We start from the raw sequence: 26205 nt of genomic DNA on the forward strand, positions 1-26205 counted from the left end.
TATTTTGCTTCCTTGGACATGTGTAATAATAAGTGGCCACTTCAAGCAGTTGCACCAACATCTCTAATAAAGATATATATACAACATATTTATATATATATATATATATATATATATATATATCTGCTATATTAAAATTGACCTAAGTGCAAGTGTACTATGAAGTTTTGTATTTGTCCCATGGAGTGGTATTTAAAGCCCAACCAAAATTCTAATATGCATATTGAAATTTGAGAAAAGTATAAGGGCATCGATTTCTATAAAACAAGCTATACATAAGCCTTGCGTAGGGAGGTTCCTAGGGGCTAATGGGACTTTGCCTTTGTTTCTTCCAAGATGAAAAGTATTCCAACATCATTACATATCAAGAAGATATGGGTCATTTACTCATTTGAAGCTCACAATGTTTCCCTCCTTCTGGGTGAGTTAGATCTGCAGCTTTCCCTTCATCTTTCCATTAATTTCAGTTGCATCGTCTCCAGTCTAACCACTGGGAAACCTGTTGAAATGATTCAAAATTCAACTAAAACAAACTCATCTCACTTGGGTATCAGTGTTGCTACTGAGCTCAGTAAATTTAGGATTAAACACGGGGTGGGGAATTTTATTCTGGGCAAGTGAAACCCATCTCCCACATTTACTGAACCAGGTACTGCATTGCTCCTAATGGCAATGGCAAGGGAGCAGTAGCATTTAAGTCCTAACCCTCTAACTGACCATGAAAAATGTGAACTAAGGAGCGGAGACTACAAAGAATCCATATTTTGTACCCTAATTAGTTGAAAGGAAAGGATGCATTTCCCAAGGTTTAAAAGGTACCAATGTGTAACAAAGTTACCAATGCTTTAGTGCCACAAGCACCAACACCGAGTTGAGATCTGCTCTGGTCTAAGTAAATGAAGCCAAACCCAACCCAATCCTGGAAAGAACATTTTTACTATCACTGACCCACAACCCAAGCCTATCAGCAGACACATAGCAAAATCTTCTACCAGACGTTTCACTTCAGGACTCAAGGTGCTCCGAATTCGTATAAGGTAATGCTGGACAATAGGGAGGTTACTATATCCATATTAGCTCATGCTACCGAGTTATTAGATACAGTAAAGTCATGTTATTTCTATTCTACAAGCAATGCATTATATAACATTCCTTTGATTACCGGTATCTCCCTAAAGTGGTACCAGCACTGCCACAGATTGGACCAAGTGTAGTAATATTTATGCTTACTCACTTAGCAAGGAGGAATCCAAGATGGGGCTGGAAAAATGCAGTCCATTTTGTGCCAGGGAAGACTTTCCTTTATCCATATCTGACCTGCAACAAAACTAACCATAAAGCCATTATCATTGTAATAATTAAATTGGCCATAAATTACTTTGTCATTATGATTTTGCTATATTATCAAATCACATTAATCTGTGTTTATCATCACCCTCAGTCTCGTGATTCTTTTTATAAGGTTTTCCCCTTCTTACCAACCTCCTCAAATACACTTTATCACTATCATGTGCATCTTTATCATTTTAAATAGCTGGCAAGTTGTTAGCAATCGTTCCTAATCACAGATACTATGTTAAATCATTATGGATTTAAGTGAAATATGTATGATCTACTGCTTAAGGCCCAAGTAGTTCTGGCTCTATTATTTAGCTGGCCGTACATACTGTGTGCATGAATTTAATTTTGTTTGGTTACCTGGCACTATGACTAAGTGCTAGGTAAGTATGAAATGCTTTAGACTCCATGTGGGTTGGTTTTAATATAACATGACCTAATAAAATAATAAAATAATTTTTTACTTCAAGAGCATGCATATAGAACATTTTGAACATTATGTTATACCTCTATTTGTTCAATAGAGAACCCTAGCATGCCAGAACTTGTAATTTATTATTAAAGTCTGAAACCTGTGGGTTTAGCCAAGGGCAGGACAGGTTTGGGGCGACAGTTGCACAGCTATGTGTTGTGGGCATCACCAGGTATAACATGAGTAATGTCCATGCCTATCGCTGAGTTGGTAAATTTCAGCTGCATATGCACATCTCTACTGTATACAGTAATTGACATGATTGCAAGCTCTGTGCCGAACAGAAGGGCCTTGTGTGTGTGGTCCTGCTTTATGTGACCAAATTACAGCAGTTACACACAGTGGAATAGGCACAGGCACAATGTTTGTATCCGATTACTTTCCTCTTGTCCCTATTAATTAAAGCCCCCTTTAAGCCCCTTTATTACTCTTACCCTGCATGTCAGTTTGGAAACGGGATGCTTCTTTTTGTTTTTGTTCCTACAGGGTCCCTTTATGTACTACCCAGGGATCTGCTTGTCAGTTGTATTTGTAACTAAGCCCCTGAAGCATTGTCCCCTACTGTGTTATGCTGCATTGTACCTGCTGCAGCTTCTGCTTCCTGATGGATTTTTTTTTATTTAAAGGGATGTATTGTATTTTTTAAAAATCACCATAGTCACATAGGTAATGATGAGGAACACATGGATTTATTTAATTTTGAGCTAAGGGGGCCCAGCCTGAAGGTCAGTTAGGGGGAGATTTGGGGTGAGTGATTATTTGTACCCTGGGTACCCCTGGAACTATAGCAGGGTGACACCCCAATGTTTCTATATATCTGTAACCTTGTTATGAGCTAAGGGGGCCCAGTCTGAAGGTCAGTTAGGGGGAGATTTGGGGTAAGTGATTATTTGTACCCTGGGTTCCCTGGAACTATAGCAGGGTGACACCCCAATGTTTCTATATATCTGTAACCTTGTTATGAGCTAAGGGGGCCCAGTCTGAAGGTCAGTTAGGGGGAGATTTGGGGTGAGTGTTTATTTGTACCCTGGGTACCCCTGGAACTATAGTAGGGTGACTGTTACCCCAATGTTTCTATATATCTATAACCTTGTTATGAGCTAAGGGGGCCCAGTCTGAAGGTCAGTTAGGGGGAGTTTTGGGGTGGGTGCTTATTTGTGTCCTGGGTACCCCTGGAACTATAGCAGGGTGACACCCCAATGTTTCTATATATCTGTAACCTTGTTATGAGCTAAGGGGGCCCAGTCTGAAGGTCAGTTAGGGGGAGATTTGGGGTGAGTGTTTATTTGTACCCTGGGTACCCCTGGAACTATAGCAGGGTGACTGTTACCCCAATGTTTCTATATATCTGTAACCTTGTTATGAGCTAAAAGGGCCCAGTCTGAAGGTCAGTTAGGGGGAGATTTGGGGGTGAGTGCTTATTTGTGCCCTGGGTACTCTTGCAGGGTGACTGATATTTCAACATATTCATGCATCTTGCATGAATTTATCAAGCTGGCCCTGACAAAATGCCGGGGCCAAACAGGTAGGTGCTTTATGATTCAGAACATGTGACATATATTTAAGTCAGTATGGTTGTTGATATAACAGCAGCTGCTTCTATTATGAGTGAGTGAGTATGGAAGCTGGACATCAGGTTTCATATAGTGAATGTCAATGACAAAAAAGAGTCCAGACTTGGAAGAATCTCCAAATACTGTTCTTTATTAAAAAGAGAGAAAACACAATCCTAAATCTATTCTTAAAATTCTTCCATAAAAATGCAAAGGAGAAAACATGTTTCCTCAGCCAAGAAATATGAATTTGCATTAAAAAATCAGATCAGTGGGAAGTCTGCTCTCTACTGGCTGCAGTGGGATACATGTGTTTTATTGGTTTACAAATGTCCTCATCAAGGGTTCTGCATCATTTATGGAAGAGTTTGCTCTTTGTGATGCCACTGTTTCTGGAAGGTAGAATTTGAGGAGCCCTTATATTCCATCTTTCCCTTTTATTTGGCATAGACGTGATAAGTGGGCAAGACAGATAAGGATCACACTCCCTGAGAAAGTTGAGTTGCACTAGGCCTCATGAGTACGCTATGCCCATCTATTGAGTAAATGTAATTTCATTGGTTCATACCAATACCTCTAAGTAGCACATCACAGGGGGTGAGGACCAGTGCAGACCTATTGCTAATATTCAATATTAGCATCCCTCTTGTGAATGCTCTGATGTTACTCAAGTTACTCAAAAACTTTTCCCCACACACTGTAAAACTAAATCGTTTCTTTCCAGTATGGGTCAATTCATGAGTCTGAAGATGATTCTTCCAGCAGAAGCTTTTCTCACACTCATAGTTTCTTCCTGGTGTGACTTTGTTGATGAATCCTTAGGGAATCTTTACGTGAGAAGCATTTCCCACACTCTTTGCACTTAAAGTTCTTTTCCCCAGTGTGAGTCAGCTGGTGAGTGTTCAGATTCGCCTTCTGTGTGAAGCTCTTGCCGCACTTCTCACAGGTAAATGGCTTTTCCCCAGTGTGTGTCACTTTGTGGATCTGGAGGTTCCGACTTGTAGAGAAAACTCTCCCGCAGTCTTCACATTTAAATGGGGTCTCTCCAGTGTGAGTACGCAGATGAATTCTGAGTTGATGTCTAGACCTAAAGCTTATCCCACACTCCGTACAGACATGCGGCTTCTCCCCTGTGTGGGTTAGCTGGTGCTTTTGGAGTCCATCCTTGCGGCTGAACTGTTTTCCACATTCAGAGCATACAAATGGTTTCTCCATGCTGTGTACCAGCTTGTGTCTGTTGAGGTTCCTCTGCAAAAGGAATTTTTGACCACACTCTTTACATGCAAATGGTTTCTCTCCTGTGTGACAGAGAAGGTGGTTTTGGAGGCCTTGCTTGCTCTTGTACCCCTGCCCACACTCGGGACAGACAAAAGGCTTCTCTCCAGTGTGACTTAACTGGTGACTTTTGAAAAGCTGCTTTATCAGAAACTGTTTTCCACACTCAGTACATTCAAAGGGCTTTATCCCAGCATGCATTAGCTTGTGAGTCTCAAAATATGCCTTACGTGAGAAGGATTTCCCACACTCTTTACAGGCAAACGACTTCAACCCAGTGTGTGTCTGCATGTGGTTTTTAAGGCTTTTCTCCGATAGGAAGGTTTTCCCACACTCAGTACAAGGAATACCTGCTTCTCCTGTGTGAGTCCGAAGATGAGCGACCAGATTCCTCTTATCCTTGTAGCCCATTCCACACTCAGTACAGACATAGGGTTTCTCCCCAGTGTGGACTAACTGGTGCTTATTGAGGGTAAATTTGCGATTAAACCGTTGACCACAAGTGGCACATTCAAACGGCTTCTCCCCGGTGTGAATTAACTGGTGCTGAATTAGTCTGTACTTGCGACTGAATTGCCTCCCACACTCAGAGCATTCAAATGATTTAATCCCAGTGTGGGTTAGTCGATGTGACTCAAGATTAGTCTTTATCCGGAAACATTTGCCACACTCTATACACTCAAATGGTTTCTCTCCGGTGTGAACACGTTGGTGGGTTTGAAGATTGGACTTTAATCTAAATGATTTACCACACTCTGAGCAGGAAAATGGCTTCTCCCCAGTGTGACACAACAGGTGCAATTGAAGAGTCTTTTTTAACTTAAATCTTTTTCCACATTCAGAACAAGCAAATGGTTCTTCACCGGTGTGAATTTGACAGTGGGCCTTAAATGTCCCAAACTGAGAAAAACTTCTTCCACATTCATTACAAGTATATGGTTTCACTCCAGTGTGGACTCTTTGGTGGCTGTGAAGATGGGCCTTGAATCGGAAGGATTTGCTGCACTCAGAACAGGCAAAAGGTTTAATGTTGCTGTGAGTTTTCATATGTTGGTTAAGAGTGAGTTTGCTCTTCAGTTGTTTCCCACATGTAGAACAGACATATGGTTTGTGCTTTTGATGGATTTGCTGATGTTGATGAAGGTTTCTTTTGTACAGAAAGCTTTTATGACACTGAGTGCAGGTGAATGGTTTCTCCCCTGTATGAAGCCGCTGGTGCGCTTGGAGGATGATTCTGTCTGAAAAGTATTTCCCACAAACAGCACAGACAAATGGCCTCCCAGTGTGAATACGTTTGTGGGAGAAAAGTTCCTTGTTGCTACAGAATCGTCTCTTACACTTTGTACAGGCAAAAGGTTTGATGGTGCTCTGGGCACTAGAGATCACACTTCTCTTTGTTCTTTGTGCAGACAGTTTATGACTCTTCTGAATTAATGGGAAAATTATAGTTTTTTGACTGTTTAATTGTAAAGTTCTATTTATATTTTTGTTCATTGCAGCTTTTTGTTGGTTGTAGCTCTTCGGAATCTTTTGTTGTTCAGCCAAACAATGGCTTTTTCCTTTTCCATAGGAACCGAGTCTAAAGCCAGCAACAACAGGGTTCCTCCACTTCTCACCGTAAGTCCAGGTTTCTAATAAAATTAATTCACATGCAATATGTTATGGACACATAAGAACAAAGGCACAAAAGAATACAAGAAGACTCTGGTCATTCATGTTGTTGGCACACTGGGAGTTTGCTGCCACGTTGTTTTAATAGATTTCCCAAGGTAAGATCACAAGATGAAATATCAGGATACGTCTATTGCAGTCATCATGGTTGCCACACATGTAGGTAATATTTCAGATACCCACAGTATACATTTTGTGTCATTAACCTTATCGTGTTGCTTTTACCCAATTTCACTTGTCCTACCACCGCCTCAGTATCTCTGCTTATATATAAGTTCTCACCACCTGACTGTCCCTTAATTCAGTCCTGCATTTGGGCAAAAGGACATTCTAAGCCCTAGCAAAGTGCTACTAATGATAAGAAAATATATTGTGTTTTGCTATAGCTCAAACCATAAAGCTGAGCCTATATGGCTGCCCACCAGGGTAGGCACTCTAGGAAGTGAATGTGGCATGAATGCTTCTTTCAAAATTCTAGATATTCTTGCCAAGGTATTTATGCAATATTAACTTTGTTAGAAGCAAAGGGGGGCTCTTCACCTTAAGTAGCCCTGGAAACTGTTGGATTAATCACTCTGGACATTTATCTATCTGTATTTGTGGAGGAATTCATTATAAACTGAATATATTGAATGTATTACCATAAAAGTTGTAATATCTATGATGTTCCTGGTGTGTCCTTGTCAGTAAATGGCCCTTTGGGTTTTTTTGTTCTAGACATGGGAGCTACACCAGCAGTTCTGAGTCTAAATGGACTTGCTCCTGTGCAACAATTAGTAAATTTCATACCATGCCTCTTCGAATAAGGACCTAAAACAGTTTCCCCTATTGTTGGCACCCTGAAGCACCAGTCAGACATGCAAGCTATGAAGTGTCGGAGTCACAAGGTGTTGGCGAGCTCTGTATGTAAGTTCTAATGCACTCTGCTCCTACTAGCACCAGACTGTTCTAAACAAACAACAAACTCATGTAATGTGCCATATAAAGAAGCAATATAGCAGAACCTTCTCATAATATAAATATACATAGAATATAAATGATAAAGACATTCTGTGATACTTACTGGCATGCATCTCAGCACATTTTGCGTGTCGTGTGTCCTGCAGAGCACCACTAGTTTTGTGATGATCCAATGGATTGGATTTTATCCTTTCCAATGTGACCACTGAGGGACCTGCAACAAGAAATAACAGGCAGCATTTAACTTATTGTCGTTTACCGTCTGTTTGGCCTTTGCCGCCTCTTTTGCTTTGGACTCTGCAAAGCTTGATTCTGGGGATTATTATTACTTACTCAATAGGTGCGTCGGGAAACGAATGCACATAGGCCCATTTTTTGCACATACTGTAACATCAGGCCCTGCTCTTTAAATTCAGGGTAAACAAGGTCCAATCAAAGATTGTGTTTGGAATGTGAATATCGTATATAAATTAGATAACTTCATATGAAAGAAGCAATCCATCTAGTGGCCCATCTAGTTCTGCTCATGCTCAGGTGAAATGTGAAGGTGCATCGGCACATGAACTTTCCAGTGTGGAACAAATGAGCTACTGGGATCAGACAAGAGCCAATCAAAACTGAATCTTGAGGTCACCATGCCTGGAAGTAGCAGGATCAGATCAGAACTAGTGTAAGACAGCAGTGGTTCCTGCCTTGGGTGCTATTTGAAGGAAAATCTGAATTAACTTGTTTTTTATGGTTGGAGCAACAGCATTTGTCATTGGCTACCAATGGTGTAGCCTCTTCATTCCTGTTTTAGTTGGTCTGCTTTAGGACATTGCAATATAATTGTATCCAACACAGCAGGCACAGGCAAAGGCATGATTCTCATGGCCTCCCCCATACCTGTACAGACCAATAGATGCTTCCCACTTAAGGCAGGAGATTATGGAGAGAGAGAGATAGGGAAAAATAAGGTTGTATAAGAAAGACATTGGTGGGGGCAGGGAATGATAGCAGAAGGGTTAATAATGATAATCTGTAAGGGAGAGAATGGTACAAATTGACAGAATAAAGGTGTCATATGGGAGGAGAAAAGGTGGTTGGTGCAATGATACATATTTAAGATTATGTAAAAGTAAAAGTGTACAAGAGGGAAGTACAAAATAACTACAAGTGGGGCATAAACACATGCGCATATTCACTGACTGGCCCAGACATATGAGCCAAAATAGCTGCACCCAGAGGCGACTCCCATGTGCATGCGCATATTCAACAAGTGTTACACTGTCTCACCTTACTAGAATATATGTTAATGAATGAACCCGCCCAGTAATTGTATTTAATATCTGAAAGTTCTTGCTGCACTATTTGCTTAGAAATCATACATGTTTATTAGTGTAAGCTCTAACCAGCAGGTCCTTAATCTAACTGTAGGTATTGCCCTTCTGTTATACAGAGCTATGGAGTATGCAGGCGCTTTATAAATACTTTTTAATAACAATAATCATTTTTGGTTTACAAGAGCCACTGAACTGGGTGCCACAATACCTAACTTCAAAATCAATCAAACCGCTGAAAGAAAGCTGTGTGTGTGTGAATGGCCTCTCATTACTCACGTAACAACTGGGAATCCAGAATGTCACTGCAGATCCGTATCCGCTCTCCCCCCGGAGGGAAAAAGACTCTGGGCTCAATATCTGCATCCAGTCGCATTATTCTAGTCTCTTCTTTAAAATGATGAAAGCAAAGCATTAACATCATACATATAGTGAATATAGTACCCCCTATTGTAAAATATAAGGATATTATAAGTTACCAAGGAGTTGTATGACCACATAAAGCACAAGGCTGAAGGCTGAGTGTTTTTATACGTCATGGAACTCTGAAAGAACATAATATCCTCATATTTTATAATAGGGGTACTTTATTTATTATAATCCACAAGTTGCAGCTAGTCATTTGACAGAAATTCTATCATCAAGCTCCAATTATGACTGATGACATCACTAAGCATCATTTATAAGGATATAATACACAAAAGCCATGAATATCCTGTAAATTATATCCTTATAAACGGTGAGTTCTGATGTCATCAGTTATAAACGGTGAGTTCTGATGTCATTTCTGTCACATGACTCACTGAAATTTGTGTATTATAATTAATAAAGTACCCCCAGTTGTAAAATATGAGGATATTAGAAGTTACCTCGGAGTTCCATGACCTGTATAAAAACACTCGGCCTTCGGCCTCGTGTTTTTATATGGTCATGAAACTCCTCGGTAACTTATAATATCCTTATATTTTACAAGAGGGGGTACTTTATTCACTATATCATTTACAGAATATTCATGGCTCTTTGTGTATTTTATACAAAAACCAACATCACTCAACAGATTTTTTGCCCCGATTAATGTGCACAAGGCAAAACATTAGGAACTTCTGCTTTACAACATTCCACACTCCTGATACTGACTCCTAATTGCTGCTGCCCAAATGTCAGTGAAGGTCTCACAGTGCATGATGGGATTGTTTGCTTGCTGGAATTCCCAATAGTAGAAGACTATAACAAGATAGTACAGAAGTGTGAGGGATAAGATTGCAGCATTAATACCTGCTGTCACTGTTACTTTCACATAAGGAATTATTCTCCAGTGCATTAGGGGAGCTGTAGTCCACGTGACTGGTTTGTGATAATAAAAGAAGACAATGTTTTGAGGGGACCAACAAGGACTAAATGTTTAGCTGCATTATGGCAGCGGTACAGGCCAGTGGCATTACAAAGCAAAGGATACACTTGCTCACATGACACGTTATACATTTATATAAGTTATATCTTTATAAACAGTGATATCATTAGTCACATTCGGAGCTTAGTTATTTCATTTCTGCCGCATGACTCACTGAAACTTGTGTATTATAATAAATAATGTACCCCCTGTTGTAAAATATAAGGATATTAGTAGTTACCATGGAGTTCTATGACCGTGGCCTGCGTTTTTATATGGTCATGGAACTCCTCGGTAACTTATAATATCCTTATATTTTACAAGAGGGGGTACTTTATTCACTATATAATACACAAGAGCCATGAATATCTTGTAACGTATATCTTTATAAACAGTGATGTCATTAGTTATATTCGGAGCTTAGTTATGTCATTTCTGCCACATGACTCACTGAAACTTGTGTATTATAATAAATAAAGTACCCCCTGTTGTAAAATATAAGGATATTAGAAGTTACCTTGGAGTTCTATGACCGTGGCCTGCGTTTTTATATGATCTTGGAACTCCTCGGTAATTTATAATATCCTTATATTTTACAAGAGGGGGTACTTTATTCACTATATATATATATATATATATATATATATATATATATATATATATATATATATAGATATATATAGATATAGATATAGATATATATAGATATATATCCAATCCTCGAGTAAGTAAAATCCTGTGCTTAAACAACTTAAATGACAGACTGGGCAGATATAGAACATCACTGTCTCCATCTTGCCCTGTCACTATCTGGCCTTATTGTTGCCATTTTGTCTCACTCACTCCAAATACAGATCTACTTGTGTGATTTATGAGGAGACTTTATTTCTGTCAGGAACTCCATGTCCTGTATTCATTTATTATCCAGTGTCCCCTAAATGTTCCACCCCTGACAAAGCAGCTGCCTCCCCCCAAATACATACAGCCCAGGAGCCCACGTCCCACTCACTCACTGCACCATTCCCCCATAGACTTTAGCCCAATGTCCCCCTATCAGTCCCTATCACTGGCTGCTGTTTATGTGCCCATTCAGTCCCTATGGCAATGCATGCTGGGAAAGATCACATGACTGTGGTACAGCATCACAAACAAACTAGAATCCTCTCAGGATAACAGTCATGTGATCTTTCCCAGCATGCATTGCTATAGGAACTGAGAGCAACACCTGTAGCGTTTTTTTTTTTTTATATATAAACAATGTTGGTTCTTACACTATTATATGTATTTCATTTACAATATTATAGTAGTCCCACAAGTTACAAGGAATAGGGAGAGACTTACCCGTCAGTCAGGCAGGAGATGGGAACAAACACAATTCCCAGACTCTGAGCAGCAACTGCTGGATCCCAAATGTGACTGAGGGGGGAGGCAATGAAGTATTAAATGGCTCTGGGATGGGGGAGGGGGAGGTGACCCACCTGTCGTTAACTCTTGATTGAACTTGTCACTAACAGAGAGGGTGGGGCCAAATGGCTGCTGGGCAATTGGTTGTTTATGAATTGATCAGTAAGAAATGTGTGTGTGGAGGAAAGTCAGACCCTAGAGTTTATATAATGGCCTCTGTGGACTATATATATATATATATATATATATATATATATATATATATATATATATATATATATATATATATATATATATATATAGTGATAGAATGCTGATGCACACCAGGATTTTCTTTTCAAAGTTACACACAGGCGCGTGTAGGCGCCGAACGCAGGAAAAATGCAGAATGTTGCGTCTCAACCTGCGTTCGGCGCCTGTGTGAGTACAGCCCCATTTGAAATAATGAAATGCGTCTATTCCTGCGCTCCCCTGCGGCTGAACGCTGAAAAACAGAACGCAGGGGAGCGCAGGTAAAAACGCTCATGAGTAAGAGCCCTAACAGATACTTTAGAACTGTGGCTAGCTTTTGGTTGTGCTGTCTTCTAAGAGTTAATGGGATATACCTTTATGACATTGGAACAAACCTGTTGTAACAAATGTGTAACGATTTTGCCAGTAATCTGTATTGTTTAGTGTTTGGTAAGCTTGAAAAAGGGTTCTGTGTAGCCTAAGGGTAGGACTCCACAAGCAATTTTGTCGCAATCCAACATACAACAAAAATAAGGTAAGAGATAGAATTGTTGCATGGTGTCGCAGCGTTGATCCAACGCGATACGACTGTCGGATGCAGACACTGCATCTGCATCCGACAGATCAGCGCTGCGACACCATGCAACAATTCTATCTCTTACCTTATTTTTGTTGCATGCGTTTTGTCGCAGTGCGTCGGATCGCAACAAAATCGCTCATGGAGTCCTACCCTAAAACGTTGCTTATCCAGGTCCTGCCAGTGTTCCAAATAAAGGCATCTTTTATTTAAAGAAAATTTGTGGTGCTGTACTTCAAGGAATTATATTCTTAAGGATGACACTGTACATTTTATGGAAATGGCAGACTCCTTTTTTTTTGGCACAGCAAGTGCTACAAATGTTATTTTATTTTAAGGACACTTATCAGTTAATGATGATCCCCTGGCTGTAGCTGTCACTCCCGATGGGGAAACAAAAGCATCTTTCCCTGAATTGCCCTCATCAAATATTGAGCTATTTTGGGAGGCAGCTCCCAGAGTAGTAATGCATGTGCTTATTAAGCGACTGTCCAGGCTCACTCAGTATGCGCATGCTCGTCACCTGAAACCAGGTTATGCATTGTGTATACAGAGCTAGTCTGGACACTTAATTAGTATTCACGTGTGGGCCACAGTATGTCCTCCTGCACCAGGAGTAGACAGTCGGTGCCGTAGCCAGAACTAGTTGGAAGAATAGGCATGTGTATTGGGTTGGGAAGGTGGTGGGAGCAGGTTTGCTCCTGCCATGAGGCAAAGTGAGAACAGGCAGCAGTGAGTGACCAACTGACCATTTTTCAGGGATAGCAAAAAGCCTCTATAGTCTATAACATTAAGAGCTAAAATTCAATTTTAAAAAAAAAGGAAATTCCGCACTTGTAGTTCAGAGAGTGCTTTGCCCCCCCCCACTCACTCCAATACTAAAGCTGTAACCTTAGGCAATAACCCCAGAAACATTCCTGGGTGGGAGCTGTCTCAGGCGCCATTACCTCTAGGCCCAGCTCTGCTCAGTGTTCTCTATTAGTCTGCAGCTCCAGTGGGAAAAAAAACTAAGTCTTAACAATACGGTTCCATTTAAATATAGTTTGGGAGGCACTTGCCCCCCCCCCCGGGGCTTTTCCTTTTAACTGCCCCAGGAACACAATGGTGTTTAATATCACTGCAACTGCCGATTCTCTGCCGCTCTCCTGGGCTGTCTGGCAGCTGCAGACTCATACTTGTTATTTAGTTTCAGGGCACGACCCTTTGTCAGACATTATGGCTCAGCCCCGGCTGGGAGAACCACATGGATATCTGTTGCTTCTGGTACATCAGGACATTTAATCCCCAACCCCCCCCCCCCCCCCCGCCATGATCCTGTTATGTGGCAGTTTAAATAAATTGCCCCTTTCCCATTAAGGAGAGGTTTTGAGAGTTGTAGTTCAGCAGTAGTCTGAGAGTTGCAGATGGGACCTTTATTTACAATGTATACTCTACTGTTGAATACAATGTGTCATTGGGTACATGGGTTTTCAATAGCCAGACAGATTTTGAGTGGAAGTGTGTGCTTTATATGTAGCAACTGCAAAAAGACACAACATATTTGCAAAGGTGCAGTGCACATTTTCACAAGGAGTCCCTACAAGCACAATTCCAGAGCTATCAAATAGATAAGCTGCATAGAACCTCATTGTATTCTTCAGAGTGTAGCTACCAGGCCCGGACTGGCAATCTGTGGCTTCTGGCAAATGCCAGAGGGGCTGCTATAAGGTCCCATAGAAAGTCACTATTTAGTGGGCTGGTGGGGGCTGTTTGGGCTTCTATATGTGTTTCGCACCCTCCGGCGCTTAGTCATAGGTGACTAAGCGCCGGAGGGTGCGAAGCGCGTAAGGTGGGATATGTGGGGTAGTATGTACTGGATACTTTTTTAAATGTGAATATCAATAAATTAATTTTGTTTTTACTCTAAGAGGCCTTGGGACTTATAACGTTTTTGATATAAACCTTTCTGTAATTGATTGCCTTTGGAACTGGGGTGGGTCCCTTCGGCCTGGTTAAATAATTATATGGACTCCCGATTCCTGAATTGATATATGGGCTTCTATATGGGCTGATTGGGCCTCTGTGTACCTGAAATGCCAGGGCCTATTTTAATTCTCAGTCCAGACCTGGTAGCTACTATGAAATATGTGCCTTTTTCACCTTTTTTACTCAAAACTAAACTAAGGGGAAAATCTGAAAGGCACAAAAATCAGCATTATTTAAACTTCTGCTATAACATGGCCACATGCAAAGAGTTAACTTTCTAACTGGACTTTGCAGTGTGAAACATAGTTCAGTAACTGCTGCAAGGAATGGATAGCACACCCGATTTGAAAAAGCCAAAATTAATTTATTACAAAAAAGAAAAAAATCTAACAGGCAGCCTGCCTTTTTGATTTTCTGTTTATTCTTGTGCCCCTGATGAAGACCCTTAAGGTCGAAACGCGTTGGGCTCATTATGATTTTGTTTTGTGTATTTTTTTCTGTTCGATTTTTTTCTTTTTTGTAATAAATTAATTTTGGCTTTGTTTAATAATAATTTAATAATAATAATAATAAATTAATTTTGGCTTTGTTTAATAATAATTTAATAATAATAATAATAAATTAATTTTGGCTTTGGGTGTGCTATCCATTCCTTGCAGCAGTTACATATTACATGGAGACCCTTATGGGGAGTCACCTATGGATTAGCACCCTGTAATTTAATTTAAAAAGGGTGTGCGCCTTCTTTCTTTATTTTTGATGAAACATAGTTCAAGACTTACTCGCTCCATGCCCACACCCCTAAATATCAAGCCTATTTTACAAAACTAGAGCAGCATTAGATGTACAAAGTGTGCCTTAAAACAGACACAGTGGCCCCTCCATGAACACCCACACCATTGCCAGACAGATCAGGTACTATGCTAATCCCACCGATTAAATCTGTTTCTTGATGTTCTGAAATGATGCTGTTTTTGGATAGCTATTGCTGTAATTCCATGTACGCTTGCCCCTTCTTCCTGGCTGCAGGTAAGGCTGGTTAGGCAAATGATGTGCCCACTCAATAATTATCAGGTTGGTGAAAGTTCCGCTATGTCTATTCCCTTCACATTGCTCTGGTAGGCAGACTAAGGTTGTTTTTGTGTTTCCGGTTTTTAAAGGGGAGCTGCCACACTAAGAAATAATTCCAAATCATTATCATGTTAGTTGAGCAAAATAAACTTTACTTATACTATATATATTTAAATGTTTTCTTCAGACTTAGCATTACACAATCACAGCAAGGAAGTAGGTGCTATTTTATGGAGGACACTGTTATTAGAGGGGACCTAATATTACAAATACTATTTTATCACATTAGCCAAGCAAAATAAACTTTAATTACTCTATATAGATTATTAGAATATTGTTTCCTTCGGTCTGGGAATTCATAATTATAACAAGCAGGCAGGAGCCATTTTGGGGACACTGTTATTAAGACAAGTCTTGTATCATCTCAGAATCTTGTTTGTGCATCAGAATGGGGGACCTGATGTCCATCCCCATGTCCTGGCTACACAATTAAATGGTGAAGAGATTGGGGGGAATGTGGGGAGAGCAGTGACATGTAGGAAGTGCTGAATGGAAAGTGAAAGTAATTGTCTGCCTAAGCCCTAAGGCAATTATTTGATTGACAGCTGAGAGTTTACAACAGCTATGAATGCTTTAATAAAAAAACAATAAAAAATTTGAATTTCATGTTTAATTTGAAAAGGACTTTTATTATACAGATTTTTATGTCTGTGTGAAAGGTCCACTTTAAAGCAAGTTGTATCACCACAAAATCTTGTGTATGTGCCAAAGTGGCACACCATCAGTGCCCTACACGATTATAGAGCATAAAGAGGGAGGGGGAATGATAGGAATGTGATGACATCTAGGACGAGTTGAATGGAAAGTGAAAGTTACTGACTGCCCTGCCTCTATGCCTGAGGCATAGAGGCGGTGCAGGCAATATATAATTGACAGCTCAGATATTTAAACACATTTATGGATGCATTAATTTAAAAAAAAAAAAAAAAAAAAAAAGGATCTGGATTTTATGTTTACCTTGCAAAAGCCTTTCATTATACAGCTTTTTATGTCTGGGTGACAGGTCTGCTTTAAGCTCTTGTTCTCTGCAAGCTTGTCTGGCCTCCAGCCCTGCCTGAGAGATTAACCAAGAATAGGACAGATTTGGACTGACAAGTGCACAGCGGTTTTTTGTGGGCAGGTGGTAGAGCAGGTTTTTAAAAGTTCTGTTCCACCTTAGTGACATCACCAGATATACCCTGAGCTCTCAAATGATGTTTCTGCCTCAGATCTCTGACATTCACTGGAGAAGACTTGTCAGCAGGGCCGGCCTTAGGCCTATTGGACCAATTGGGCCCAATTGGGCCCCGCACCTCTGGGGGCCCCGCACCAGAGGGCAGCACAGGTAATATTTCCCCCAGCACATGATGCTGCCTGGCCTGCCCCCAACTCTAGGGGCCCCGCCAACATGGTCCCAATTGGGCCCCACATTTGATAGGACCAGCCCTGCTTGTCAGGTGCCATATAAAACAGGATTTCAGGCAGGCACAGGGGAGGAAGGAATACTTTGACGCACATATGCACACCACTAGTTTATATGTAACCTGATTGCCAGCTCTATGGCCAAGAGAAGGACCTTTCAGTGCTACGGTGTGTGCTCAATGATAGCAGTCACACACAGTAGATTAGTCACAGACACAAAGTTCAGATCTAGTCACCTGTCCAGAAACCCCTAAATCTCCAAAACTTTCTAAATCAAAGCTCCTTTAGGCATCTTCTTTCCACCTATCCTGCATGTCAGGGAATTAGATGTTTATTTTTCTTCTGCAGTGAAAGCTTTAATGGTTTGTGCCTTTATATTCTACCCCTGGGATGTGGTTGTAAGGAATAGAGCTAGGCCCCTGCAGTATGTTACCCTATTGTGTCCTGCTGTAGCTTCTGGTTCTTGATGAGGGAGGATACCAAACCTTTTTTTAACTGTTTTTTTTTTTTTAAATCACCCTTATCACATAAGTAACAACGAAGAATACATGGATTCTTATTTATGTTTGGGCATACAAGATTACCTTTAACAAAAATGACACTTTTTTATAAGCCCTTCATACATCCTCTCTGTTCAGAGTCTGCGAATAAGCAGTGGGTGTGTCCTAGTGTTCCTTCCCCAGAAGCACAGTAGAATGTGTTAAATTCCTGCCCCTAATGTATTGGCCTCGCCCCTGATGTCACCTGCCCAGCCCCCGTGATATCATCCATCCCACCCCCAGCCTAGAATGAGACGAACTGAAAGGTGGCAACACTACTCCTTTATTAAAAGGGATAATTTACAGTAGGGGGTACATTATCCCCTATAATATGATACTCAAGAGTTCCCTGTATAACTCAGCCTGCAGCCTTGTGCCTTTATATGGTCACAGAACAACCCCTCAGTGACTTCTAATATCCTTATCATTTACAGTAGGGGGTACATTATCCCTTATAATACATGAGTGATGCTCAGAGTTCCCTGTATAACTCAGCCTGCAGCCTTGTGCCTTTATATGGTCACAGAACAACCCCTCAGTGACTTCTAATATCCTTATCATTTACAGTAGGGGGTACATTATCCCTTATAATACATGAGTGATACTCAGAGTTCCCTGTATAACTCAGCCTGCAGCCTTGTGCCTTTATATGGTCACAGAACAACCCCTCAGTGACTTCTAATATCCTTATCATTTACAGAAGGGGGTACATTATCCCTTATAATACATGAGTGATACTCAGAGTTCCTTGTATAACTCAGCCTGCAGCCTTGTGCCTTTATATGGTCACAGAACAACCCCTCAGTGACTTCTAATATCCTTATCATTTACAGTAGGGGGTACATTATCCCTTATAATACATGAGTGATACTCAGAGTTCCCTGTATATCCTAAGGGGTTCTGTGACCATATAAAGGCACAAGGCTGAGTTACACAGGGAGTATCACTCATGACATAGTCCATAGTGTATCCCATTTGACGAAAGCAAAACAAGACATTACACAGAGGTGTAATTGGAAGACAAGCAAATTCTTTAAGCACCAAATTCCCCCCTGAAAAGGTAAGTTGCACTTGGTCCCATGAGTAAGTTATAGCCATCTATTGAGTATATGTAGTTCTTTAGTTCATAGCAGAGCCCTCACAGTAGCAAGTCTCAGTGGTGAGACCAGTGACAGACCCATTGGTAGTGTTCAGTTTGAAGTTGGGATTTCTTAGACTCTGGATCAGTACATTCATTCACAATACTGTCCTTGATATGAATGTCCTGATGTTTATTAAGGCCACTCTTAAACAAAACCTTTTTTCCCCCCCACACACTGTTACAGCTGAATGGTTTCTTTCAAGTATGAGACAACTCATGAGTCTGAAGAAGATCCTTCCGACAGAAGCTTTCCTCACACTCATTGCATTTATATGGTTTCTCCCCAGTGTGAAACCGCTGATGAACTCGGAGGTAATCTTTACGGGAGAAGCATTTCCCACACTCCTCGCACTTAAAGTTCTTTCCCCCAGTGTGAGTCAGCTGGTGAGTGTTTAGATTCGCCTTCTGTGTGAAGCTCTTGCCGCACTTCTCACAGGTAAATGGTTTTTCCCCGGTGTGTGTCACTTTATGGACCTGGAGTTTTGTGCCTGTTGCAAAAACTCTCCCGCAGTCTTTGCATTTAAATGGCGTCTCTCCAGTGTGAGTGCGAAGATGAATTCGGAGTTGAGGTCTAACCCTAAAGCTTGTCCCACACTCCGTACAGACATAAGGCTTCTCCCCTGTGTGGATTAGCTGGTGCATTCGGAGTCCATCTTTGCGGCTGAACCGTTTCCCACATTCGGAGCATATAAATGGTTTCTCTGAACTATGTGTCAGTTTGTGTCTATTGAGGTGTTTCTGCAAAAGGAATTTTTTACCACACTCTTTACATGTAAAATTTGTCTCCCCTGTGTGACAGAGAAGGTGATTTTGGAGGCCTTGCTTGCTCTTGTACCCCTGCCCACACTCCGGACAGACAAAAGGTGTCTCTTCAGTGTGAATCAACTGGTGACTTTTTAAAAGTTGCTTCAGCAGGAACTGCTTTCCACACTCGGTACATTCAAAGGGCTTTATCCCAGCATGCATTAGCTTGTGAGACTCAAAATATGCCTTATTTGAGAAGGATTTCCCACACTCTTTACAGGCAAAAGGCTTTAACCCAGTGTGTGTCTGCATGTGGTTTTTAAGGCTTTTCTCCGATAGGAAGGTTTTCCTACACTCAGTACAAGGAATACCTGCCTCTCCTGTGTGAGTCCGAAGATGAGCGACCAGACTCCTTTTCTCCTTGTAGCCCATTCCACACTCAGTACAGACATAGGGCGTCTCCCCAGTGTGGACTAACTGGTGCTTATCCAAGTTACATTTAAGTCTAAACCTTCTCCCACACGTGGCACATTCAAATGGCTTCTCCCCAGTGTGAATTAACTGGTGCTCAATTAGTGCGTGTTTGCGACTAAATCTTCTCCCACACTCGGAGCATTCAAATGATTTCATCCCGATGTGGGTTAGTCTGTGCGATTTAAGATTAACCTTTATCCGGAAACATTTCCCACATTCTTCGCACTCATGTGGTTTCTCTCCGGCGTGAACACGTTGGTGACTCGAAAGATTTGACTTTGATCTAAAGGATTTCTTACACTCCGAGCAGGAAAATGGCTTTTCCCCAGTGTGACACAACAGGTGCTCCTGGAGACCCACTTTTGACCTAAATCTTTTTCCACATTTTTCCACAGAACAAGCAAATGGTTTTTCACCAGTGTGAATTTGGCAGTGGATCTTAAATACTCCACACTGGGCAAAGCTTTTTCCACATTCATTACAAGTATATGGTTTCGCTCCAGTGTGGATTCTTTGGTGCATCTGAAAATGGGTCTGGAATCGGAAGGATTTGCTGCACTCAGAACAGGCAAACGGGTTTACGTTGCTGTGAGTTTTCATGTGCCGATCAAGAGATGGTTTGCTCTTCAGTTGTTTCCCACATGTAGAACAGACATATGGTTTGTGTTTTTGGTGGATTTGCTGATGTTGATGAAGGTTTCTTTTGTACAGAAAGTTTTCATTACACTGAGTGCAGGTGAATGGTTTCTCCCCAGTATGAAGCCACTGGTGCGCTTGGAGGATGATTCTGTCTGAGAAATATTTCCCACAAACAGAACAGACAAATGGCCTCCCAGTGTGAATACGTTTGTGGGAGAGAAGTTCTCCATTGCTACAGAATCGTCTCTTACACTTTGTACAGACAAAAGGTTTGATGGTGCTCTGGGCACTAGAGATCACACTTCTCTTTGTTCTTTTTAATCGTAAAGTACTTTTTATATTTTTGTCCATTGTAGCTTTTTGTGGATTGTAGTTCTTCCAACCAATTGCTTTTTCCTGCACCCTAGGTGAGTCTAAATCCAGCAACACCAGGGGTTCTCCAGTTCTCACCATTAGTCCAGGTTTCTGAAAAAGGTAATTCACATGCAATATGTTATGTACATATAAGAATAAAGGCACAAAAAATAAAAAAAAGCAGGATTTGGTCATTCATGTTATTGATGTAAGCATTTGGCACAACATCACCAAGATAAAACATCAGACTCAATATTAGTCTATTGCAGTCTTCGTGGTTACTGCTCATGTAGGTGATATTTCAGATACCCACAGTACAGAGCTGCATCGGGTTGGGTACCTGTGGAATACACGCAATGTGATCGGGTTTCGGGCAAAAAGTCCCCAATTCCTTGGCCATGAGGGTAGTCCATGTGTAAACCAGCTGGGTACCCAACAAAGGTGTGGACTTGATCCCTCCCACCACCCTTGTGGTTCTTCCATTACCTACATTTTTTGGGAAGATTCGGCACAGGAGAGTGACATCACTTCTGGGCATGTGACGTCACTTCCGGTCTTGTGTCCCCCTGGTAGGAAAGTCAGTTGCCCTATTGCGGGGTCGGGTAGCAGAAACATGCGGGTGAAATTGCGGATTTTTTTTTTTAAAAAATGGACCTGCGCAGCACTCTAATCCACAGTATACTTTGTGTGTCATTAACTTCATAGTGTCCCTTTTACTCAATTCTGCTTGTCCTACCACCACCTCAGTATCTCTGCTTGTGCAGAAGTCCTCTCTACTTCATTGTCCCTCTACTCAGTCTTGCATTTGGGCAAAAGGACATTCTAAGACAGGGGTCCCCAACCTTTTTTACCCGTGAGCAGCATTAAGATGTAAAAAAAGAGTCGGGGAGTAATACGAGCATGGAAAATGTTTCTGGTTGGTGGAAAATAAGGGCTGTGATTGAACATCTGATTTCCCTATTTTTTTTTTTTATTTGTCTACAAGAGGCTCTACTTGGCACTATATTTAGTTTTTATACAACCAAAACTTGCCTCCAAGCCTGGAATTCAAAAATAAACCCCTGCTTTGAGGCCACTGGGAGCAACATCCAAGGGGTTGGTGAGTAACATGTTGCCCGTGAGTCACTGGTTGGGGATCACTGTTCTAAGGCCTAGCAAAGTGCTACTAATGATAAGCAAATATTTAGTGTTACAGCTTAAACCTGAGAAATCCTGCCTGGCTTTCCATGAGGGTATTCAATCTAAAAAGTGAATGGGACATGAATGCTTATTTCCAATTGTGGGTATTTAATCTTGTTAGAAGCTATGAGGAAGGCTGATTACCGTCAGTTGCTTTGGCACCTCTTGGACCAGTATGTTATGGATCAATCATCCTGGACATTTATCTGGGTTTCTCCGAAGGCCACATTAGGACCATGTTTTTGGGGAGGAATTCAGTTAAAACAAATATTTTGAATGGATTGCCATAAACTTTGTGATCACCATAATATCCCTGGTTTTAACTTTTCAGTAAATGGTCCCGAGTAGTGATGTGCGAGACAGGTTTGGGTCAGCACACCAGAATTCTCATGCACTCTGCTCCTACTAGAATGTTCAATGGAAATAAAATCTACCCTTGAAATGTGGTTAAATAGAATCAACTTTTCAATTGGTCATCATTTTTCTTTTTTATAGTTTTTAAAATACTTGCCTTCTTCTGATGATTTTCAGTTTTCAGTTGGGGGGTCGCTGGCCTGATCTAAAATCAAATGCTCTGTAAGGCTACGTAATGTATTGCTACTTTTTATTTCTCATCTTTCTATTCAGGCTCTCTATTCATATTCCCATGTCTTATTATGCATTCATGGTTACTAGGGTAAATTGGACCCTAGCAACCAGATTGCGGAAATTGCAAACCGGAGAGCTGCTGAATATAACTCAAAAACTCAAGTAATAGGAAATGAAAACCAATTGCAAATTGGAATATCACGCTATGCATTATACTAACAGTTAATTTAAAGATGAACAACCCCTTAAACTCCTCCATACCTCTTAGCCCAATAGATGCATGCGATACTACAGCCAGGGTCCAACTGGACTAAAAGATTTGGAGACAAAGTATTAAAAAAAATTGCCATAGAGGGTAATGGACTTCTAGATTTAATGTGGAGAAGAGTGTGCTTTCTGCTGAAGGCAGGGTAGCACTAATTTAGTAAGATCAGAAAGGGGCATTGGTGGGGGGATATTCCTTTGGATTGGGTTTTATCTTTTCCAATGTGACCAGAATTAACAGGCATCATTTAAAGGGGAACTATTGCCCCAGACACAAGAAACTGATTGGAAATGCGCATGAGCCAAAATAGCTGCACCCAGAGGTGGGTCCCAAGTCATGTGCATGCGCATATCCAACCAGTGTTCCACTGTCTGACCTTACTAGAATATATGTTATTAATTAATTAACCTGCCCAGTAATTGTATTTAATGTCTAGATGTTCCTGCTACACAACCCAAGAGCTCCTTAAAGGGGTTGTTCACCTTTAAATTAACTTTAAGTATGATGTAGAGAGTGATATTGTGAGACAATTTGCAATTGGTTTTCCTTTTTTACTATTTGTGGTTTTTGACTTATTTAGCTTTTAAGTCATTGGCTCTCCAGTCTGCAATTTCAGCCATCTGGTTGCTAGGTTCCAAAATACCCTAGCAACTATGCATCAATGTGGGTAAGGGACTGAAATATGAATAGGAGAGGGTCTGAATAGAAAGGATTAATAAAAAGTAGCAAAAACAAGAAGAACATTTGTTTTTAAGATGGTCAATGACCCCCATTAGAAAGCTGGAAAGAGTCAGAAGAAGAAGCTAATAATTAAAAAACAATAAAAAAAATGGAAGCCAGTTGAAATGTTGCTTAGAATTAGCCATTCTATAACATAATAAAAGTTAACCCACCCCTTTAAATTACTGTGTCGCTTGTTAAATAATGGATTAGAAATCATACATGTATATTAGTGTGAGCTCTAACCATCAGAGCCCTAATCTCCTGTATCAGTAGTTGTATGTAACTGTAGGTATTACCCTTCTGTTGTACAGAGCTATGGAGTATGCTGGTGCTTTATAAATAAACTATTAATAATAGTAGTATCATTTGGCTTACAATAGCCTCTGAGCTGGGTGCCAGATCACCCGGAATTGGGCAGTACAGGTATGGGACCCAGGCCCAGATTTGTGGCAAGGCCACAAAGGCTCGGGCCTAGGGCAGCACAATTCCAGGGGCGGCATGCCGTCCAGTCGCATCATTTTTTTAATGCACAGAGGACTGGGCACAATAAAAAACTTCATATTAACTTGCCTGCGTGTGCAGTCATCAGTGCCGAAAGTGACAGGGAAAGTGTGCGTGCATACACAACTGGGGCGTGCAGGGGGTTTGGGGGAGCAGACAGACCGAGGCCGGAATAGGAGTGTCGGAAATACAAATTCAGCCCTGATGGGACCTGTTATCCAGAATGCTCAGAAAGTACATAAGTTTGAGTTCCTGCAGTTTTCACATAAGGAATAAACCTGCAGTGCATTTGGGGGGCTGTAGCCCACACAAAAGATTTGTTTTTTTTGGGGGGGGGGGGACCAACAAGATCTAGCTGGTTATTCTGGCTGCAGTGCTGCTCTTCTGCGTGCAAAGACCTCTGCATCGTGTGAGCTAATTTTACAATTAAAAGTAAAATAAAAGTATATGTGAAATATGGCTTCTCTTACATCTCTCAAGCCTGGAATCACTGGCTACTCTCTAGTCAACGGGATGACTGATATTGCCCTGATTATTGTAGTTTTATTCATGGGATGGTGGGATGGGACACCGGGACAAAAAAAACAGAGGGCCCCAGACCTGGTCCTCGTGCAGAAGCGGCTTCTGACCTTCCTCCCTGGCCCCCAGCACGGCTGAAAGAAAAAGAAGGTAGGGCCGGGGGGGGGGGCTAGAGGGGGCTCTTTATGTCTGGGGTGGTAGGGGGCCCCAGTCCGATGCTGGTTTTATTTTGCCATATTCTGCCGGCTCCAGCTTTAAAACATGTAGGTATCCAAGAAATGGGATTCAGACTATTGAATTAACGCAGACTAAGCAACACTTACTAACTGTTACTAGCAATTACTAACAGCCAATGCTGCAAAATCTTTGTCCAAAGCCCACAAATACCACATGGAGCCCTTTGTGACAGACACAGTTGCCTCCCAAAGTGAGCTCCTCATCCTTTCAACTGCAGAAACTAACGGCAGCCCCCACATCACCTTACAAAGTAGTTGTACAATCACATACCAAATGCAACAGGTAGTAGCGCAGAGACAAATTGGGACTGAGAAACTACAACTGCAGCAAAAGAAAAAAGGAGCTTCTTTCTGCACCAGTCAGTGGATGTTGGGTATTGTAGTTTTATATTCCCTTTGGCATTGGGCTGATTGCTAAACAAAAACTACATTACCCAACATGCACTGGGAGAGGTACATTAGGGGAAAGAAAAACTTTGGTGTACAAACCAGCCAAAGATCCAAAATAAATAATATATAAATTGACCAAATCCATAGCTTGGCTAGTTTGTACTTGTAATTCAGGCCTTTACATTTGTAGCCCAATTTGGTGAAAAATCTGCCAACCTCGGGCAGGGATTTATCCTGAGAGGATTTTAGTTTGTTTGGGAGGCCGCAGTCATGTGATCTTTCCCAGCATGCATTGCCACGGGGACTGGGAACAGCGTCTGTGGCGTTTGAATGTTTAAACATGAGTGTATGAAGCATCAGTTGGTCACATTCCTACATTATTTTGTTTGATTTTGTCAACAGTCCCTCAAGTTTCTTTACTCAGAACCCCCAGCAACGTTAATAACCCCTCCAGCCCCACAACTCTCTCCCCTACAGAGTAGAATGAAGTGAAGTGAGGACAGGACAAGGAATAGGGAGAGACTTACCCGTCAGTCAGGCAGGAGATGGGAACAAACACAATTCCCAGACTCTGAGCAGCAACTGCTGGATCCCAAATGTGACTGAGGGGGAGGTACTGAAATCTTTCCTGCTCTCTGGGATGGGGGAGGGGGAGGAACCTGTTTTTCCTCATTTTTTATCAAACTCTTGATTGAATCAACTTGTTACTTAGGGCTCTTACTGACGAGCGGTTGAAGCTGCGCTCCCCTGCGTTCAGTTTTTCTGCGTTCAGCCGCAGGGGAGCGCAGGAATAGACGCATTATGTTTTTTCCAATGGGGCTGTACTCACACAGGCGCGTATAGCCGCCGAACGCAGGTTGAGACGCAACATGCTGCATTTTTCCTGCGTTCGGCACCTACATGTGCCTGTGTGAGTACAGCCCCATTGGAAAAACGTAATGCGTCTATTCCTGCGATCTCCTGCGGTGAACGCAGAAAAACGGAACGCAGGGGAGCGCAGCTGCAACCGCTCGTCAGTAAGAGCCCTAATAGAGGGAACGGGGTCCGTTTCTGAGGCAGCAAATAAGAAATGTCTGTGTGAGAGGAAAGTCTGACCCTACAGTTTGTGTATTGGCCTCTGTGGCTTGGGCTTTGTATTATTTGCTGTGTTTGATATCTATGTTTTATTTATCTATTTTAAATAAGAGAAACTTTAAAGTTCCCTCCCTAGTTGTCTGGGTAACTTT

At 41.4% G+C, this 26205-nt stretch overlaps 2 protein-coding genes across 3 annotated transcripts; both read right to left on the reverse strand.

The window, feature by feature from the left end:
- Positions 1-3493: 3493 nt before the first annotated feature.
- On the reverse strand, positions 3494-11466 carry LOC108718648 (oocyte zinc finger protein XlCOF6-like). 2 transcript variants are annotated; one of them, XM_041565696.1, is made up of 4 exons: positions 11320-11466; positions 8868-8978; positions 7373-7483; positions 3494-6269 (listed from the first exon to the last, which is right to left on the reverse strand). In XM_041565696.1, exons 2-4 carry the CDS (start codon positions 8962-8964, stop codon positions 4144-4146), a joined length of 2334 nt encoding a protein of 777 aa, XP_041421630.1. In that variant the 5' UTR covers positions 8965-8978; positions 11320-11466; the 3' UTR covers positions 3494-4143. The 2 variants fall into 2 exon arrangements, with proteins under 2 accessions (XP_041421630.1, XP_041421631.1); XM_041565697.1 differs by having other exon boundaries at positions 8868-8975; positions 11320-11399.
- Positions 11467-18236: 6770 nt separating this feature from the next.
- LOC121394519 (oocyte zinc finger protein XlCOF6-like) lies at positions 18237-25660 on the reverse strand. Its single transcript, XM_041565698.1, has 2 exons — positions 25507-25660; positions 18237-20689 (listed from the first exon to the last, which is right to left on the reverse strand). Exon 2 carries the CDS (start codon positions 20675-20677, stop codon positions 18566-18568), a length of 2112 nt encoding a protein of 703 aa, XP_041421632.1. The 5' UTR covers positions 20678-20689; positions 25507-25660; the 3' UTR covers positions 18237-18565.
- Between the last annotated feature and the right edge of the window lie 545 nt (positions 25661-26205).

Source organism: Xenopus laevis, chromosome 6L, assembly GCF_017654675.1.
Source record: "Xenopus laevis strain J_2021 chromosome 6L, Xenopus_laevis_v10.1, whole genome shotgun sequence".
Lineage (NCBI taxonomy): Eukaryota > Metazoa > Chordata > Amphibia > Anura > Pipidae > Xenopus > Xenopus laevis.

Excerpts from the sequence above, each read along its gene's own strand:
- LOC108718648 (XM_041565696.1), bottom strand. The coding sequence starts at position 8,964 with ATGCGACTGGATGCAGATATTGAGCCCAGAGTCTTTTTCCCTCCGGGG. Across the intron at positions 7,484-8,867 it reads TCTGGATTCCCAGTTGTTAC|GTCCCTCAGTGGTCACATTG; the intron begins GTGAGTAATGAG and ends TTCTTGTTGCAG. Across the intron at positions 6,270-7,372 it reads ATGTGCTGAGATGCATGCCA|AAACCTGGACTTACGGTGAG; the intron begins GTAAGTATCACA and ends TAATTTTATTAG.
- LOC121394519 (XM_041565698.1), bottom strand. The coding sequence starts at position 20,677 with ATGGTGAGAACTGGAGAACCCCTGGTGTTGCTGGATTTAGACTCACCT.